This window comes from Podarcis melisellensis (genome assembly GCF_964234715.1).
Source record: "Podarcis melisellensis genome assembly, chromosome: 9".
Lineage (NCBI taxonomy): Eukaryota > Metazoa > Chordata > Lepidosauria > Squamata > Lacertidae > Podarcis > Podarcis melisellensis.
The window spans coordinates 10349581-10369834 of record NC_138541.1 but is presented as its reverse complement, the minus strand read 5'-3'; the positions used below and the strand labels follow the sequence as shown (position 1 = coordinate 10369834).

Genomic DNA, 20254 nt, shown 5'->3' with positions numbered 1-20254 from the left:
TTTGCTTAAGAAAATTCCCAAACTGGATCCACGGGCGACTTTGGGTCATTTCTCTAAGGTAGTCTATTTTAAAGTTTTTATGTGTTTATATGCCTATCACACTTTTAAACTTAAAATCCATTGTTGTATATTGTTTTAAATGTTTGTTTTGCTGTTGGGATTGTAGTTCGATTTGTGTTTCTCAAGCTGGTCTCTGACCATAATAAATTTCATGTTTAAATTTCATGTGGGATTTGATGGAAGCCTCCCCTCTAATGCAGGAGAGCTTTTCTTTTAGTCTTATGCTAACAGCTTCTGCAAAGCACCTCACTGCTGAAGAAGCTGCTTTGCATAGCCTATTTTTACATAATTAGCAGCTTGCATGGAACTGGCACACTTTTAAAGGAGGAACTATTGGCAACGGGCAAATCAGGTACTAACAACCGGAGTCTGAATAAACAGCAGTGGTAAGCAAGCTCCTGCTGCCAGTTCCAAATTATTCAAATTATGATGAATTGAACTATAATAAAAATGGGAAGCTCCTCACTTGCCTTCTGGGGACAATAATCCTTTTGGACCTATTGCATCGCATTCCCAAGAAAATCAGCAGACACATGAGATCTAGAAACTTGTTTATAACATCAGTGGAAGTTGAAGCTCTCAAGATCAGTAATGTGAAGCCAAGGAATGCTTAGGAGGGGGGATTAAAATTAGGAGAAGAGGAATGAAAGAAGCAGATACCAGGTGTGAGGGAGAAAGATAGACAATATGGCAGAAATATTAACTGGGTGCCCTGTTGCAGGCTAAGATTAAAGGCGGGTCTTGGGTCTGTAAAGGTAGAAGACTAAAGCTTTAATTAAAAATAGTGAAACGTTTGTCTTCATAGACATAGCCCTGCTGCAGGCTGGAGTCTGACGGTAGCTGTTCTGTTACAAATGTGGATATACTTTATACTTCAGATAATGTTACTCATAAAAGTAGCTAGAGCAAACCACCAAGCAGAGTGGTTTGCACGATAACATTCGCCCTTGTTACTTTATGTGCATTATTTTATAATCAGTGCAGTGTCATTTCCCCAGTACATCTCAGTGGGCAAATTCCGTGACTCACTAATGAGATCTTGGTTCTGTTAAATCAAGCCAGACTGATCTTTCTTTCAGTTCCTCTCCCCACATCCTACACACAAGCCAAATGCCCCCCCCATGCCCTACAGTTTTATTAATGATTAACCCAATTAACCTGCTCATCAGAGCAGTAGTACAATAGGCAGATTCCTGCAAAGATATGGAAAGGAAGTGTTAGGTAATAGGCAACTGGACGCCCAGAGTCTATGCAAGGCCACAGTTGCATAGCTGTCAACGTTTCCCTTTTTAAAAGGGAAATTCCCTTATTCCAAATAGGATTCCTCGCAAGAAAAGGGAAAAGTTGACAGCTATGCTGTTTGCTGTCATGCTAAAACAAGAGGCAGGGGCCTCTGTGCCTAAGTCTCCATGCTCTCTAGAGACCACCCATTAAATATGTCACACTTCATGGGAAGAATAGAGGAGCTGCAAGAAAAGGATTTGGGATAGGTTGAAAAGGAGGCAAAGTACGACTTGGGTGTGTGTGACCGCTAAAAGGAGTTTTAAAAGTCTGACATGCTTTTTGAATAGTCCCCATTTCCAGAGATGTGATGGTTTGCTGGGATGAGTTAATGAAATTATACTCTGTACATGCTCAGGGATATCCACCCCCCCTTTCTATTACACATGCACAGAGAAAAAAACTCAAGGGAGAAGGTAATCATCAACGAAGAGTTTCAGACTCTGGCATCTCCAGGTGGAGCCGGAAAAGGACCCTGTCTGAAACCCTGCAGAGAGCCACTGCCCATCAGTGTAGATCAGGGGTTGTCAACCTGATCCCTACCGCCCACTAGTGGGCATTTCAGAATTCTAGGTGGGTGGTAAGGGGTTCTACGGCACGAGTTGAATCCTCCTTCCATTGAGCAATGGTGGGTGGTAAGGAAATTTTACCATCAAGAAAGATGCATTAGTGGGCGGTAGGTATAAAAAGGTTGACTACCCCTGGTGTAGACCATACTAGACTAGATGGACCAATGGCCTGTCTTGGTATAATCCTAGTCAGTAGACATGACGTGCAAACTGGGCCATTATGGAGAAGATAGTTGATATTTTAAGCCATTGTTTGATGTAGAAGCTGGAATTTTAGTGCTAAAACTCTCATTGCCGTCCAGAACACCAGCTTCACAAACAAGTACACAAATGTTGCTAATGTGTCTGCCCACAAATACATGTCAGTCATATGTGGCACTCTTGTTACCTTGAAAGGAAAGGGAAAATACCACCATTCTCTTCCATTTTACAGAAGCTTGCCTGCTCAATTGCCTGGAGACTATTTCAACTCACCATAGGAGAGTGGCTTTTTCACAAATCTACTCTCAGCTCATATATCTCACTGCCTCATGCTGTGGCCCTGTGAATCAACTACAATACCTTTTATTTGGGCTCCCGTGTGGCTGGACCCATTTTGCCCTGGACCCTTTCAGAAAGCAACAAATCCAAACTGAAACGTAATTGTTACCAGTCGCACTGAGGAAATGGTGGGAAGAGTGTAATTTTTGTTCATTTAAAATGATAAAAAAAACCATTTACATGAACAATGTGCTTAAAAAAAAAAAAGTGGGGTGGGGCGGGGCATGATGCAATTGCCAAAACACAATGCAGTCCGTTACCCTACTGGAGCCACAAATTGTGTTATAAAACGGTAACAGAAACTAAGCAAGGGAGCCAGGTCACATCTTGAATGCAGACACCATTTTTCACATTCTGAAAGTAGCCACACTGAAGTCATTTGCTCACGCGCAACATCTGTTTTACTGGCATGCACTTAAAAAAAAAACCAGCGAACAGGAAAAAGTCAATCAAGTCCCCTTCTCCCTCCCTGCCCCCACCTTCCTCTCCTCCCCACCTCCTCAAGATGTATAAGAGTCCTTTCATATGGTCAGCATTTACTTTCACCAACATCTCTCTAAGTTATAGACATAATAAAAAGGATCTCTGTGTCACTCTTTCGGTAAGGATCTCTTTATGTGAAGCTGCCTGGCAAGTCTGTGAAACAAAGTTTCCCAGACTGGTTTATCAAAAAGGAAAGAAACCCTACCAAAAAAGTAGGGAGGAGAGACTCCTTCCGAGATCTAATTTCATCCCAACATCTCTCCAGGGTATCCTTCCTATTTTTAATGGTTAAGAAGATCCTCAAGCCTGAATCTTCAACCTTGAAAGCATATGTCCCTTAATATTTTTTTAGCCTCCATTTGTATAAATCTTTCGTTCACAACCCCAACGCACACCTATAGTTGTATACAAACTGACACCTTCTCTTATCTGCTTCGGGCTTTTGCCGCAGGATGTATGAGAAACCCTTAAGGTGCTATAGGCCTTGCAGAGGTTTCTTGTGGCAAACGACTGCGTCCGATCGAGTTGACATTTCTCAACTCCCCACCTTAACAAAAAACAGAATTGTACAGTGGAGGGGCAGCAGCTGGATGCTTCAGCGTGTGGGAAACTGCTTGAGAAGCCATTAAGAGTCAAACAAATAAACTGAGTCGCCAGCATCATTTCTGTGTCTATTCTTTGGGGAACCAGAGAGAGAGAGAGAAGACAGAGGGATGTTAAGCCAGTTAAAGTTTATACGAATACCAAACTTCTAGTTGCCTCTATTGCTTTTCCACACAGCTCTCCCAGAGAATACTGCAACTCTTCGCCCAAGTGATTTTTTGGGGGTGGGGGGAGTTGGGAAAGGAAGGAGAAGGCTAGGTTAAGGCATCTCCATCCAGTACTCCCGTTACCATTGCTGCTGCCTGAAGAGAGGATGTTTGAAAACCTCCCAAGAATGCAGTCCTGAAAGACAGACATCCTACTATATGCAGCCCGTTTGCCTTGCCCTGTTTGAAATGCGGTGAACAGGCCACCAGGATACAATATATACAACCCTATATACCTACAATTTGTTTCCCTTTCCAGTGTCGACTAAAAAAGATGAAGTTCTCTAAAAAGCAGTAAATCGGAAACCACACACGGGTGTTGCAAGCCTGCATTCTTTATAGCACTTTAATTTTCTATTCTAGGGTCATGATCTGCAAGGAAAGTCATACCCCAATCTACTAATATAAATACTAGCAACATACGCACTTGTGGCTTGACTTTTAAAGTGCTTGAGGTGTTTTGCACATTTACAACAACCCTGTAAGGTAGAGCACTACCACTGTCCCCTTACAGAAGATGAAACATTAGGAAGCTGCCTTAAACTGAATCAAACCACTGTTCCATCTAGCTCAGTGTTGTGTACACTGGTTGGCATCAGTCTGCAGGGTTTCCAGCAGGGGTGTTCAGCAGCCCTACCTGGGAGCAGCCAGGGGTTGAACCCAGGATCTTCAGGATGCAGATGCACTGAGCTATGGCCCTGTGACCTTCTGCATGCCCCACAGATGCTCTCCCACGCGACACGCCAAAAGGTTTGCCATGGCAGAGGTGAGATTCCAACTCAGGACTTGCAACTTCATAGAATCACGTGTCTCTCTCTCTCTTTTGTTCTGGGGTGTTGTTGTTGTCCCCAATGAAAGAGGGGGTGGGGGAGAAGATGCAAAAGAAGGGAAGACAAAAAGCCAGAAAGATACAGAAGGAAAAAGGCAGGCTTTGGGGGGAAGGAAGGATGCCCCATATTATTTTTTTCTGGTCTATCGTATGAAAAGATTCAAAGTGACAGCTCTAACACCACCCCTTTCTGCATCATAGAAAAGCAAAGAGAGTCTTAGAATCATAGAACTGTAGAGCTGGAAGAGACCACAAGGGATATTTTACCCAAAAGTGGGGCTCAAACTCAAGACCCTGAGATCAACAGCAGAGCTGCAACCCTACACAGCCACGTCACAGCAAGTCCCCTGAAAGAGGATTTCCTCCCAAGCAGACATGTATAGAATTGCAATCTTACAAATTTGCATATGCTAGTCTTCGCCTAGATGTGCTGACTTGGGCTGGCGGGAGTTGTTGTCCAGCACATCTGGGGGCGGGCACCACGTTGGCGAGGGCTGGTGCATCCTTGCATGTCCTAGATGAATGATGCACTGGCCTGGAGAGATGCGGCGCTCCCAGAGGTTGTGGGGTTGCAACTGTAGATCACCTGGCTGCTCAGCCAGCTAACAAAATCTCACAATGGTTTGGGGAGGCGGCCATCCCGTTATGCTCCCCATGCCTTCCTCACAACACAAGCATGTCCCTCGACCCTAGAGGACAACTTTGCCGCCTTCCCTACCCGCAACCTCAGGCACGTTTTCTTTCCTTTATTTTCTTTCGCCTGAAGCCACACACCTTCCTTCCACTGACTGACACTGATCCCGGGCACCTTTTCCGAATCGCCAGGGAGGGCGGCCTATTCGTGTTTCCGTCTCCACTACCCACTCCCTCCGATTTTCGTCTGGTGTGCCCTATTTTTAGATAAGAAGACAACCAGCTCCATATTTTGCTACCACACACACAAACAAACAAACACACCCCTTTCCCAGCTTTCTTTTCTTTCATTCTCTCCCCCCCCCGCTCTTTTTTTAGAAGCTTGGTACACGGGGTCCGGGCCCTCCTCTTGGCACGTAACGTCTGAACGCGTCCCGTCCCTCGCCAACCCGACCCACCCTCAGCCTCTCACCCCGCAGGCGCCCACCTCCGGCGATCCCCTTTGCAATGAATGGAGAAGGAGAGAGATGGAAGAAAGGCGGACGGGCGGGGGGAATGCCGCGGACCCCAGGCGGGGTCTCTCTGGCTCGCCTTCCCGGGAAGCAACAAGCGGCCGCCGCCGCCGCTTCGCTCTCCCGCCTCAGCCGCCGGGAAGGGAGGCTTGGGCGCGTTCTTCCCCATCCCCGTTATCCGAGCCCGGGCGCACATGGGCTGCACGCCCGCCCAACCGGGGAGCTCCACACACCCCGCGGGAAGGGCTCCTCTCCCCTCCTCACTCACCGAGGGTCTCCCCACCGCCACGGCCATGCTGCTGCTGCTGAGGGAGGCGAGGGCGACGACGAGGAGGCTCCGGCCGCTGCTGCTGCTCGCCTTCTTCCCCGGCGCCTGACGCGGCTGCTGCTGCCGCTGCCCCTCCTCCCGAGCGCCCTCCCCGCTCGCATGAAAAGCAGCCTCTGGCTTCGCCTGCGCTCGCGATTATAAGCGGCAAACATGGCCACCCGGTTGGAAGCGACCATTCGCTGGCGAGAGGGGTGGGTGGAGTGGGGACGTGCGCCTCTGTGCAATGGGGACGGGTGCGCGGGCGGAGGGGGTCGCGAGGCCGCCTCCCCCCCCCCACACACAGCTCCCCTCAAGCCCGTTTTGGCCCGCCGCGCGCGCGCGCTCGGAGGCGCCTGCCCCAAAAGGTGCGCGCGAGAAACTGAGGGGGCCGGGAGGCGCCTCGGGGAGAAAGGCGCTTTCCCTCGACGGGGCTGGAGGAGCCATTGGCGCCAGGGAGCCCCTTCGGCGGGGGGCTCGTGCCCGAGGCCGTCCGGGCAGAGCGCGCGAGCGGGGACGGCTCTTTCCTCCGGGAGAGCCAGGCGCGGGGACGCGGCGGGTGTTGGGGGGCTGAATTTGCCCCCTCCGCCTTCATGTGTGCGCCGCCGGGCATGGGGACGGCTGAGGTGGGCAGCGGAAAGGACCTCGCGCTCTCCCCTCGACTGCTGCTGACGGGGGGAGTTGGGCAAGGCGGCGCCGTGGCTCAGGGGCAGAGAGCGTCTGCTTTGCGCGGGTTCAATCCCAGGCAGGGTCGCTGCCAGCGTGGGAAGACTCCCCAAACCAATTTCTAAGGGTTTTGAGAAAGTCACAGAATCATAGAAGTGTAGAGTTGGAAGGGACCCTGAGGATCATCTAGTCCAACCCCCCTGCAATGCGGGAACATGCAGCTGGTCCATACAGGGATCGAACCTGCAACCTTGGTGTTATCAGCACCATAGTCTAACCCACATAGCTCAATGATTTCTTCCGATGCTGTGTGCTACTTCATTGTGTTTTTATTCCATCCTCTAGTCCAGGGGTCAGCAAACTTTTTCAGCAGGGGGCTGGTCCACTGTCCCTCAGACCTTGTGGGGGGCCCGGATTATTTTTTTTGGGGGGGGGGTTGAACGAATTCCTATGCCCCACAAATAACCCAGAGATGCATTTTAAATAAAAGCACACATTCAACTCATGTAAAAACACGCTGATTCCTGGACCATCCGCAGGCTGGATTTAGAAGGCGATTGGGCCAGATCCTGGGCCTTAGTTTGCCTACCCATGCTCTAGTCCAGTGGTTTCCAATCTTTTTTTTGGCCATGCAGCACCTAAGCATCTCTAAAATCCTGCTGCCCCCGCCCAGGACCACTGTCAGAGGAAGGGGGGGTGCGATCTGCCCTGGGTGTCATCCCTGAGGGGATGCCCACCACGGGTGGCGGCGCCTTCGTGCTCACAGACCCACCCCCCTGGGATGCTCACCCCACCCCCGGGTGCACAACATGTGCGCCACTGGTGTTGGAGCAGCTAGCTCCTCCTCTGCCTGTGCCATTTAATTCTTATTATTTAAAAAGTGGTCTCCTATTCATGTGGAGGAAGCCTAAAAGGCCATTAACTGTTAATAACTAATTCTCGAATTGCCCCCCCCTTAAAATCAAATTGCCCCGCTGTGAGACGTGCGCCTCATGTTGGGAATTGCAGCATATAATCTATTGCAAATGTTGCACAAGAAAGCACAACGTGAGAAGCGAAAGAAGCAATAAGGTGTCATTCAAAAGCAGGGGGCCTTATACTGAATGCCGGTATCCTGCGGACCCCCAGCATGAAGATCACAGACCACTGGCGCGTCATGGACCACAGTCCAGTGGCGTAGCGTGGGGGGTGCAGGGGGGTGCCGGCCGCACCGGGCGCAACATCTGGGGGTTAGTGTTAGGGGCGCAAATCCACGGGTTAGGGGGCGCAAATTACTTGCCTTGCCCCGGGTGCTGACAACCCACGCTACGCCACTGCCACAGTCTGGAAACTCCTGGTGTCGGAGGACTTCCTTGCGCCCTTGGCAAAGAGCGGCTGGGGGAATGCACAAGTGGGCAGGCTCCTAGCTAATCTGAGCCAGATTGGAGAGGTGCAATTTTTGTGCCATTTGGGTTTATGCCCTTGGCTTCCAACTTCAACATCCCAGCTTGCTGTAGATAATACTGGACATGGTGGACCAACGGCCTGCCTAGGTGTAAGGCAGATTCATATATTGGGAGCTTCACAGCACGTTCCTATTTTGTTTTTTTAAAAAAACACAGCATTATTTCTCTTTCATAAAGAATTCCGTTCTAGATTGCACAAAGGGTTCCTCTACGCCAGCATCCTAGGCAGGCTTTTTAAAAAAAAAGTAAAAAAAAGTGTGCCCCATATTTTTCACGGTTCTTTGCTATGAAAAGATTCAAAGCTCTAACACCACCTCTTCTGCATCATAGAAAAGCAAAGAGAGTCTTGCAAAACAAACCTTCCCCTCCCCCCCCCGCAGCAGATGTCACTCAGAGATAGAGTTCCCCTGAACATTGAAGCTCAATTGGACTTGTCATGTTCACAACAGACCTCCAAAGCAGATTCCAGGAATCCAGAGAAGGCTGGCCTCAGTCAAGACACCCTGACTTTCCATGATGACTTGCGAGGTCACATGGGGTGCCTAAGGCAGGCACACATAGAAATGCCACAGTGGGGCACCATCCAACAGGTTTTATGCATGTGCCTACTTGGAATGCATGGGCGATGCTCAAGAGCACTACTGCACTCATACACAACAACTACTCATTTCAACTTTTCAAGACAACTACCTGGTGGAATATGCCCACTACATCCAGAATTTGCCAGACATATCCGGAATACTGCATTCGTCAGCAGTGTCTGGGCAGAAATCAGTCAAATGTCCAGGAAAATCCAGATGTATGGCAACCCATGTCGTCAGCACTGATGTTGGCAACAACTTTTCTGTCTGGGTTTTCACTGTTTGAAATATGGCGACCCTAAATAATGTGATGGTCCAGTGGTCTGACCTGCCTCATAGCAGAGCCCCCTCTATGAGTGCAGCTCTAGTACTGAGCACAGGCCTTTCTGACTGCCCACTTCCACTGGCACGCCCAAAAATATTGTTGGCTGATGACTTCTTAACTTTTTGATAATGGACAACCGCAAAGAATTCTCAAAATGTCTTATTACCAGTGCAAGTTGCTTTGATGCAAAGCACCAAGGATGCAAAAATAAAATTAGTGTGGCTGTACCACTTTTTGCCGCCACTCTGCAGTACACTTGGGACGCGGGTGGCGCTGTGCATTAAACCACAGAGCCTAGGACTTGCCGATCAGAAGGTCAGTGGTTCGAATCCCCGCAACAGGGTGAGCTCCTGTTGCTCGGTTCCTGCTCCTGCCAACCTAGCAGTTCGAAAACACATCAAAGTGCAAGTAGATAAATAGGTACCACTCCGGCGGGAAGGTAAATGGCGTTTCTGTGTGCTGCTCTGGTTCGCCAGAAGTGGCTTAGTCATGCTGGCCACATGACCCAGAAACTGTACGCCGACTCCCTTGGTCAATAAAGTGAGATGAGCGCCGCAACCCCAGAGTTGGCCACGACTGGACCTAATGGTCAGGGGTCCCTTTACCTTTACCTTACAGCAGTACGCTTGGTGCATGTTGGGACTGAACTCATCAATTTCTTTGATTACAATGTCTTATGCTGTTTGACATTTTATTGTAGTTTCATATATCGGTCTTCATTGGTTTTATACTTCATGTGAGTGGGTGGAATAGAAATACTTCTACAGGAACATGAAAGGAAACTGCTGACAGGCCTGCAATCCCGATACTGCTCTCAACATCTGACTCACCGAGTGTCTTAGGGTGATCTCTCTCTCTCTCTGTGTGCCTCAGTTTCCACATCTGTGAAATGCTAACTATGGCAACATGTTGTAAACAAACAAAAACAAATCGTGTACAAAACAAGTTTTCATTGGTCACGATTTAAAGTCCAAACTGGATGTTGTATGTAGTGTGTGTTAACTCCCCAACACTTGAAAAATCAAAAAGACCGCCAACCCTTTCCCCTCTCTTGACTTCCTGCCATGCATGTTTGTTGAGAGTCAAGTTATGAAGCAGAACCACTGTCCTACCCAAACCCCATTTGCGATGCAATCTGCCTTCTGTCTCTTAATCTCTATGGAACTTATGATGACTGCCATTTAGAGGTTGACAACATAACATGTTTAGTCGTTTAGTCGTGTCCGACTCTTTGTGACCCCATGGACCAGAGCACGCCAGGCACTCCTGTCTTCCACTGCCTCCTGCAGTTTGGTCAAACTCATGCTGGTAGCTTCGAGAACACTGTCCCACCATCTCATCCTCTGTCGTCCCCTTCTCCTTGTGCCCTCCATCTTTCCCAACATCAGGGTCTTTTCCAGGGAGTCTTCTCTTCTCATGAGGTGGCCAAAGTATTGGAGCCTCAGCTTCAGGATCTGTCCTTCCAGTGAGCACTCAGGGCTGATTTCCATCAGAATGGATAGGTTTGATCTTTTTGCACTCCATGGGACTCTCAAGAGTCTCACTGCCTTGGCATGGCAAAGGGACTTGAATAACTCAGAGAAGCTATGAGCTATTCCATGCAGGACCACCCAAGATGGACATGTCATAGTGGAGAGTTTTGACCAAATGTGATCCACCTGGAGCAGGAACCGGCAAACCACTCCAGTATCCCTGCCAAGAAAACTCCATGGACAAAGATGACATAACATAATTTTCTTATATATTTCATCTGCTGATAGTTGAAATATGATTTATTGATGGTTGGTATTTTGTTTTGAACACACTTCGTTTACTGAGAGTTTTGTTTCCGTTGTATTGTGAGCTTTATTTTGTTTTGTTTCTTTTATATAAGCAAAAATCAATAAAAGTTATTTGTTAGAAAACTGACTGCAGCTAAGCTTAGAAGATGCAACTTTCCCCACCCTAAGATGTCGACTTCTCCTCAGGGGCCATAGTGCTTTTTTTATTATTACAGGATGCCAGGTGACTTCCTGGACATTTGCGAGACAAACATCTAATCTGCCAGTCCTGATGATGATCACCGAGACGTCAAATGCACCAGCAGGATCTGCACAGAAGCAGGGCTGATAAAGCAATGTTCATCCTGCCTAGGATGCTAATTCAACTTGTCTTGATAGAACCTACCTCCTCTGTGATGTTTACTTCCTATCTTCTTCTAGGTTTTTGCTGGGGAAGTTTCCAAGACAGGGGTAGCCATCTTAGTCTGTTGTAGCAAACACTACAAAGAGAGGTCCTTTGGCGCTTAAAACCAGACTATCCAATTTTTGTGGCATCTGAGTCACGGGAGACGTTGGTGCAGGGAAGCCCTCTGGTGGTCAAACCAAAGGGTGCTTTTCTGCAGTTCTGTGCATCTCCTCAATTCCTTCGCTGCTGAAGCATCTTCCCAGTGCCTGTGCGTTTGCCCACCATTAGACTATTCGTGATTATTTCCCCTTTCTTCCTCTTCCTTTCCAAGCGGCTTCTTGCAACGGTATCTGAAACTGCTTAAAAAGCACCAAGAAGAAAACAGGAAAGCTACACTGGGATTTCAACTTAGTCAAAATTGAGCGTGGTGTTTAATGCCTCAGAGATCTCCAATCAGAAGTGGTCCAGCCCAGGACACAGATAGTGTGAAATAGTTTAAGGCAGCTTTCTATGCTCCTAAAATATTACACAGGCGGTTTTGCTCCTTTTGCACAATTTAAACCAATTTCAATTTTTCTCAGTGCAGAATTTGGGCTCTCCTGGTGCAGAGCTCCGATTTTCTTTTTATGTGCAGAAGATACTGGTCTCGTCTCTCGTTCTCTCTCTTCACTCCTCTTTCCTTGGAGCACAGATGCACCTAATGCATTTTATTTGTATAATTTATAAATGAAAGGAAGCCCATTAAATCAACTGCTGAAGTAACACACACACAGTCGTTTCCTTGATAAGCTTGCAGAGGTGGAGAGGAGGAATTCCTGTGCTCGGGCTCTGTGATGAGGTCTGGTGGAGGAGATTACATAATGTGGGAGAGGGTTTATGTAGGTTTCACTGTGATTAATGTTGCATAATAAGGCAGCGAGGAGGGAAGAGTATTGCTGGGCTGGCCTTCCAAAGTGCATTTCATCTGAAGGCACAGAAAAGAGAGAAATGGAAATAGAAACATTTTCCACCCTGCACTTTCCCCTGCACTGTTTTGCATAAAAATACAGACCTTCCTCATCCAGGAGAAAGAGAGAGAGAAAGAGAGAGATCGAAGCACTGATAGTCATGGTATGATAGTGCGTCTTTGCCAAGAGGCACGGAGACACAGGCAGCCTGGATCCTGTTGCTCCTGTTGTTGCTATTTATAGAAACTATTGATCCCAGAAGAAGACAGAAGGATGCAAGCATACCATGAGAAAACCAGGCCGCATTTGGATCAGCCCTGTGACTCAACCTGGCCTGCTCTTGCATGTTGGACAGCAGTTCAATTTGCAGGTGACTTTGGCTGAATACTGTTGCAAGCCAGGGGGGGCCGGCCGCACCGGGTGCAACATCTGGGGGTTAGGGTTAGGGGGTGCAAATCCACGGGTTAGGGGGCGCAAATCCACAGGTTAGGGGGTGCAAATCCATGGGTTAGGGGGTGCAAATTACTTGCCTTGCCCCGGGTGCTGACAACCCACGCTACGCCACTGGAGACTGTAGTCTATATGGTCTATTTATACATACATACAGGTATATGGAACATCTGCTTTGAATGCTGATCTCACTTTGAATCCCCAGTGTCTCTAGGTATGGCTGGGAGCACCATTACCAGTCAAGGTAGGCAATACTGAGCTAACTTGGAATAATAATAATAATAATAATAATAATAATAATAATAATAATAATAATAATAATAAATGTTGCCCATCTAACTGGGTTGCCCCAGCCACTCTGGGTGGCTTCCAAATTATAAAACCATACTAAAACATCAAACATTAAAAACTTCCCTATACTTAGAAGATGTCTTCTAAGATAGTTGTATATTTCCTTGACATCTAACTGGAGGGCATGACTACTGAGAAGGCCCTCTGCCTGATTCCCTGTAACCTCACTTCTCTCAGTGAGGGAACTGCCAGAAAGCCCTCAGAGCTGGACCTCAGTGCCCGGGCTGGACGATGGGGGTGGAGATGCTCCTTCAGGTACAAAGGGCAGCTTCCTAAAACCTGCACATCAAAGTGCTGGTTTCTGCGCTTTCATCAGACTGAGGCAGAGCCTCAGGGCCCAGGCACAGTGAGTGGCAAGCCTGCTGACCGATTCTTGCTAAGCTCAGCGCACTCCCCATTTCCCATCACTACGCCTTGAAGATACCACTCTCCGTCTGAGCCAATTAAGATCACCTGGTAGGAGCTCAAACAACCTGCAGCAAAGGATATAGCCTTTTACAGCTATATCCACCCCCATCCATCGCTGCCTGCCATTAGGAACATAGGAAGCGGACCTCTACCAAACCAGATCACTGGTGCATCTAGCACCCTAGTGCAACTGTTTCCAAACCCTTTTGGGCCACCGTCTGCTTGGTTCCATAAACCCACCCACTCCCAGTGTGCCCATTACCCCATAAAAAAGCATAATTCCAAATAGCTCTGGCTGGCTTCAGGAGCTGCCATGGCGCCCACCATTTTTCCTCTCCGGAAGTCCGCATATGATGTGTCTTGTGTGCAACACATCATATGGAGAAGAAAAATGGCGGGCGCTACAGCCGCGAGCAGCTCCTGAAGCCAGCCAGAGCCAACTGCACTACCAGGCTGCTGACTGCCACTGCCGCCACCACTGCCAAAGGGGAACCAGGGACGTCCGACGGTACAGAACTCCTGTCCCCTTCTCCCTTTGTTTTGACTGATCGGGGGGAGGCTCGGAAGTTGTGGGCGGGCGGCCATTGCCCAGTTTTAAAAAAAACTTCTGCATATTTATGTTTCACAGGGTGCGAAAGAAGGGCTTTGCACCATGCCTGGCAGAGAAACCGTGCACCTTGTGCCCTCCCGGGCAACGGCCGCCCACCCACAACTCCTCAGCCTCCCTCAATCTGTCAAAACAAAGGGGGAAGGGGGCAGATCATCGGGGAAGGCTCAGGAGTCACAGGCACGTGGCACGCCGTTGCCCAGTTTTTTTTAAAAAACCCTCTGTGCATTTATGTTTCACAGGGTGCGAAAGAAGGGCTTTGCAGCACCTTTATACATTATGCATGTGTGTTTGGGCCCAGGGTCTTTTGCCTCACCATCCCCACTACTGACTCCCTGTGGCTACTCAGCTTCAAAAAAGAAAAAGAAAAAAGTGTCCCCGGATTCATTGAAAAAAATATGGTAACCATACTCTGCCTGGTTCCCTGTAACCTCACTTCTTGCAGTGAGGGAACTGCCAGAAGGCCCTCGGCGCTGGACCTCAGTGTCCGGATTTGAACAATGGGGGTGGAGACTCTCCTTCAGGTATACTGGGCCAAGGCCGTTTAGGGCTTTAAAGGTCAGCACCAATAATAATAATAAATAATAAATTTTATTTATATCCTGCCCTCCCCAGCCTTAGCCGGGCTCAGGGCGGCTAACAACACTTTGAACTGTGCTCGGAAACCTACTGGGAGCCAGTGTAGGTCTTTCAAGACCAGTGTTATATGGTCTTGGAGGCATAACCATACATTAAAATATATTGAGGTTGGGGGAGACAGGGGTTACCCTGTTTGTGCATCCACAAAAATGGCTTAAAGTTCATCTTACCTGCACTGAGCGTCCTCTGGGATATTTTATGGCCAAACAGGTTAATCAACTATTTCTGGTTGGAATTCAGAAATGGTCTCAGGACAGTAAATCACGTTTTAAAATTGCATGTTTGGGGAACGAATGCTAATTGCAGCCCTGCCGGAAAGCATTTATTATTTTAGGACTTAAGCTGCAAAATTGTTATGCTTGTGTCAGTGGTTTATCCATGCTCGTTGCTTCTAGATCACAGCAGGGCTAACTCTGTCTGGACAGTTACCAAAAACATTATAGGATTAACCACATTATTCATTTCAAGCACTTTTCACCAGTGTAAACAATCGTGGTTCCCCCCAAAGAATGCTGGGAATTGTGGTTTGTTAAGGGTGTTGAGAAGCCTATCACCCTCACAGAACTACAATTCCCGGAGTAACCTAGGAAGAAGGATTGTTGCTAATGCACTCTAAACCTGACCCCTATTTTGCTTAACCATTCTCACTCAGTTCCCTCACATTTTCTAGCAAGGATAGCAGTCACCTCCAGAATATATCAGAACAAATACTCCATAAAGACTGGGAATAGGACACCTCTGAGGTGTAGATTTTAATCACTCACCTTTTTTTAGTGATTGCAAGTTGTTTTAAACAGTTTTTAATGTCATGTTTAAAAGGGACACGGGTGGCGCTGTGGGTTAAACCACAGAGCCTAGGGCTTGCCGATCAGAAGGTCGGCAGTTCGAATCCCCACGATGGGTGAGCTCCCGTTGCTCGGTCTCTGCTCCTGCCAACCTAGCAGTTCGAAAGCACAAAGTGCAAGTAGATAAATAGGTACGGTTCCAGCAGGAAGGTAAAGTCATGCTGGCCACATGATCTGGAAGTTGTATGCCGGCTCCCTCAGCCAATAAAACAGGATGAGTGCCGCAACTCCAGAGTCGTCCTCGACTGGACCTAATGGTCAGGTGTCCCTTTACCTTTAATGTCGTGTTTTAGTGTTGTAACCTGTTCTTGAAACTTATGGTAGAGGCAAGTAACAACAGCAGCAGCAATAGTCTTGCTCTACCTTAAAAAGTCCCTTGGAAAGGACATTCCAAAAGGCACAATTAAAATTATAATTGTGATAAAAAGGTAATGAACAAGAAACAAAGTTGTGCATAGCATAAACGGACATATAAATAAGTGAATCTCCTTTATTCATTACTTTTTAAAAATTGCTTATTGACACCCATAGATCCTGCTGAGCCTTAAACCTATTAAACTGACAGCTGAAATAAAGTGTCCACTTATATGCGCCTAACATATTTAGCCTAAATATTGTATTTATCCTCATATTTTGTCATCTCTTTGATCCCCCAATTAAGTCATTACATGCTCTCTTGGCTTCGTCTCAGCAATATCCATGGCAACATATAGATGTCATAAATACAGGATTACGATGTCAAAGCAGGAGTCATCTGATGATTAATAGCTATTATTGGAGCTACGCAATGCAGCAGAGTAACGGGCATTGGGACTTTTCAAGAGCATGAACTTGTCCTCCCTTGCTGTCAGAGTCATGTTGCCCACAAAGCGATTTCTATTTTTTTTTAAAAAAATTTTTTATTCATTTTTCAAACACATAATAAAAAACAAACACCACACAAAACAAAAACATACACAACATTAGACATATACCGACTTCCCCATACCTCCCTTTCGCTGCATCCTTATTCCAAAGTTCTTTTAGCAACCCTTTAGTCAGTTTATCTATTAATTCCCTTTCATTAGATTTCCTTAAACTTATTAGTTACAGCTGTATTTCTCTACTTCTTACCCCTTGACATCTCAACACTCCTCAATTTTACAACAGTTTTTGAGATATATTTTAAATTTCTTCCAGTCCTCTTCCACTGTCTCTTTCCCCTGGTCTCGGATTCTGCCGGTCATCTCTGCTAGTCCCATGAAGTCTGTCACCTTTGTCTGCCATTCTTCCAGAGTAGGTAATTCTTGCATCTTCCAATACTTTGCCAAAAGAATTCTTGCTGCTGTTGTAGCATACATGATGGGCAAATGGTAAATTTTTGCAAGCTTGACTGGGGTCATGTACCACCTGTAAATCATTTTCATTATGTTCTCTTTTAAGGCATTACATGCCGTGAACTTAACACCAGTGGTCCATAACTGTTCCCAGTCAGCAAACATAATGTCATGACCGATATCCTGTGCCCATTTAATCATAGCTGATTTCACCGTTTCATCCTGTGTATTCCATTTCAACAGCAAGTTATACATTCTAGACAAATTCTTAGTATTGGGTTCTAACAGTTCTGTTTCTAACTTTGACCTCTCCTTCTGAAATCCTATTTTCCTGTCCTGCTTAAATGTCTCATTTATCTGATGGTAATGTAGCCAGTCTCGAACTTTGAACTTTAGTTTCTCATAACTCTGAAGTTTAAACTTCTCACCATCTTGTTCTAGGATTTCACAGTATTTTGGCCAACACAAAGCGATTTCTAGCTGGCCTGAAAATTAATCCAGATAAAACTGGAACAGCAGTATCTATTGGTCACTTTCCCCACCAATGCAAGTTTGACCCAAAACAACGTACGAACATTTAAAATATTACAAAATAGCGCCAACATTAAAGATCAAGGCTCAATCTAGACACAGAAAAAAAAGAAAGAAAAACGTTTCAGGAAAACGCGTTGTAAACCTCAGAATGGGAAATCACATTGCCAAAAGATAGGACCCCACAGCGCCATCTGGTGCCACAGTGTTAAAACTCATTTAAAACACGTTTTTCTTTACTAATGTAGCTGAGTCCCGAGTCTAAAAACCCTAACAGTAACAAAAGCTTGTGTGGGGCACCTACGCACTTGATCTGGAAGTTGCAATTAGAACAGAGTGCTGCAGCACAATTGCTGGCCAGAGTGAGGCCTTGGCAGCATCTAACACAGGCACAGGCAAACTCGGCCCTCCAGATGTTTTGGGACTACAACTCCCATCATCCCTTGCTAACGGGACCAGTGGTCAGGGATAATAATAATAATAATAATAATAATAATAATAATAATAATAATAATGTTTTATTTATATCCCGCCCTCCCCAGCCGAAGCCGGGCTCAGGGCGGCTAACAACAATAAAACAATACAACATTCTAAAATCATTTCATTATAAAAATAATTCAAATCAAATTGATGGCAACCATTGGGCTAGAGTTCTGTGAAGATTGCCAAAGGAGGGAGTCAGGCTGTGCCCTGGCCAAAGGCTTGGTGGAACAACTCTGTCTTGCAGGCCCTGCGGAAAGATGTCAAGTCCCGCAGGGCCCTAGTCTCTTGTGACAGAGCGTTCCACCAGGTCGGAGCCACAGCCGAAAAAGCCCTGACTCTGGTTGAGGCCAGCCTAACCTCTCTGTGGCCCAGGACCTCCAACATGTTTTTGTTTGAAGACCATAAGGTCCTCCATGGGATATACCAGGAGAGACGGTTCCGTAGGTATGGGGGTCCTAGTCCATTTCGGGCTTTAAAGGTTAAAACCAGCATTCTGCAGCTGCTGGAGTTTCTGGGTCAGTCTCAAGGGCAGCCCCACATGGAGCGAGTTACAATAATCCAGTCTGGAGGTGACTGTCATGTGGATCACAGTGGCTAGGTCAGGGCGAGAGAGGTAAGGAGCCAACTGCTTAGCTTGGCCGAGATGGAAAAATGCTGCCTTTGTTATAGCTGCAATCTGCGCCTCCATGGAAAGGGAGGTGTCGAAGATTACATCCAAACTCTTAACGGACAGTGCTGGCACTAATTGCGCCCCTGCAAGAGATGGGAGTTGCCCCCCAATCCCATATCGTCCCAACCCAGCCAAAGGACCTCTGTCTTCGAAGGATTTAGCTACAACCAGGAGTTGTAGTCCCAAAACATCTGGAGGGCTGACTTTGCCTATGCCTGATCTAACTAACACCTGTTCTCAGAGATCTGTCCTGGTTGCCATTTTGCTATTGGGTGTCAGGCGGCAGTGGATCCAACCAACACAGCAGGTTGCTAGGAACGGACAAGACAAGGAAAAGTTCTTACCAGCTGCTTTTTATTCAATATTCACAGAGAGAGGCTTAGAAATACAGCCTTTTGGAGTAATGGCATTGCCCCAAGTGAGTCTCCACCCCCTTCCTCTCTCTGTCATCATTATGAGAAGTGCCCTCTGCCTCTGAGCTCTCTGCTCTCCTACTTTCAATGCTCGCTGGGTTCTGGAAGGGGGGGTCTGTAATGATTTCTAAAGACACTGTGTCCGTTAGCTATGTCCCCCCCCCCCCGGTGCTTCTTCTTCCTCCTCTCCCATTACAGTGGTACCTCTGGATGCAAACAGGATCTGTTCCAGAGCCCCGTTCACATCCTGAAGCGAATGCAACCTGCGTCTGCACATGCGCGGGTCGCAATACGCCGCTTCTGCGCATGTGCGTGACATCATTTTGAGCGTCTGTGCATGCGTGAGCAGCGAAACCCAGAAGAACATGATCCATTACTTCTGGATCACTGCGCAGAGGAACCCGAAAACGCTCAACCTAAAGCAACTTTAACCCGAGGTATGACTGCATTTCCCAGCTTTCCCCCTCAACTGCCTCTGAGCTGTGATCTCCCTCAAACCCCTGTTGTAATTCAGAACTGTCGCCTTCTTCTCTGGAAGGCTCAGGCTGGGCAGACGGGGTCCACCATTCCTCCTCTGCTCAGTCACTGATTGGGCTATGTTCAAGGTCAGGACCGGATTCAGGTTTGATGAGTCCCTAAGCTACCGAGGTAATGTCCAGCTGTCCTTTGCATAGCTGTCAACCTTCCCTTTTTTTGCGGGAAATTCCCTTATTCCAGCACCATTTCCCGCTGCTTCCCGCTACTATGCCAGATTTTGTTAAATATCCCGTAGAATGTCCCTGGGACAGGTGAGGTTGCTGATCCTTTATTTTCAAATCTGAAAGTTGACAGCTATGGTCCTTTGTCAACAACAAATTGTTGATGTTTTTTGTGTTGAATATATGCTATATGGTAATTGATTAATAGGTATCTAAAGCCATGTGCAACCAGTCCATGCAGAATGTAGGCACCCTATATATAGAAATGAGCAAACCAGTGATGTTTTAGGGAGCAGGCTAGCAGGTGGGGCCCATGACTTACATCATAGGGGCCTACACAACACAAAACACTGTTGCTGTATGTAGGTTTTATTTTATTTGTTTTTTATCTTATATTTTGGAAATGTACATCCAGGTTTTTTCCTTTAATTTTTTTGGGCCCCCCCCACCAAGAGAGTGGGGCCCTAAGCTATAGCTTGTTTAGCTTATATGTAAATCCGGCACTATTCAAGGTGTTACTAATAGCATATAAAACCCTTAACAGCTTGGGACAAGTTTACCTGCATCGCCTTATGTCAAACATACCTGCTTGATGCTTAGTCTTTTAGTGTGGCAGCATCTATTGACATCAGGCAGGTGCCATCACTGTACAGTGGTACCTCGGGTTAAGTACTTAATTCGTTCCGGAGGTCC

General features: G+C 47.0%; 1 protein-coding gene across 5 annotated transcripts in view; it reads right to left on the bottom strand.

Annotated features, from left to right (window-relative positions):
* SEPTIN11 (septin 11) overlaps positions 1–19387 on the bottom strand; it is a 117210-nt gene extending 97823 nt beyond the window's left edge. For 3 of the 5 annotated variants that reach the window (XM_081925139.1, XM_081925140.1, XM_081925141.1), the window contains exon 1: positions 5985–6241. In XM_081925139.1, coding sequence (XP_081781265.1) covers positions 5985–6011 — 27 coding nt within the window. In that variant the 5' untranslated portion in view covers positions 6012–6241. Of the gene's footprint in view, positions 1–5984; positions 6242–19380 lie in introns of those variants that run through there. The other 2 variants (XM_081925138.1, XM_081925142.1) reach the window with 2 other exon arrangements.
* Positions 19388–20254: the final 867 nt, after the last annotated feature.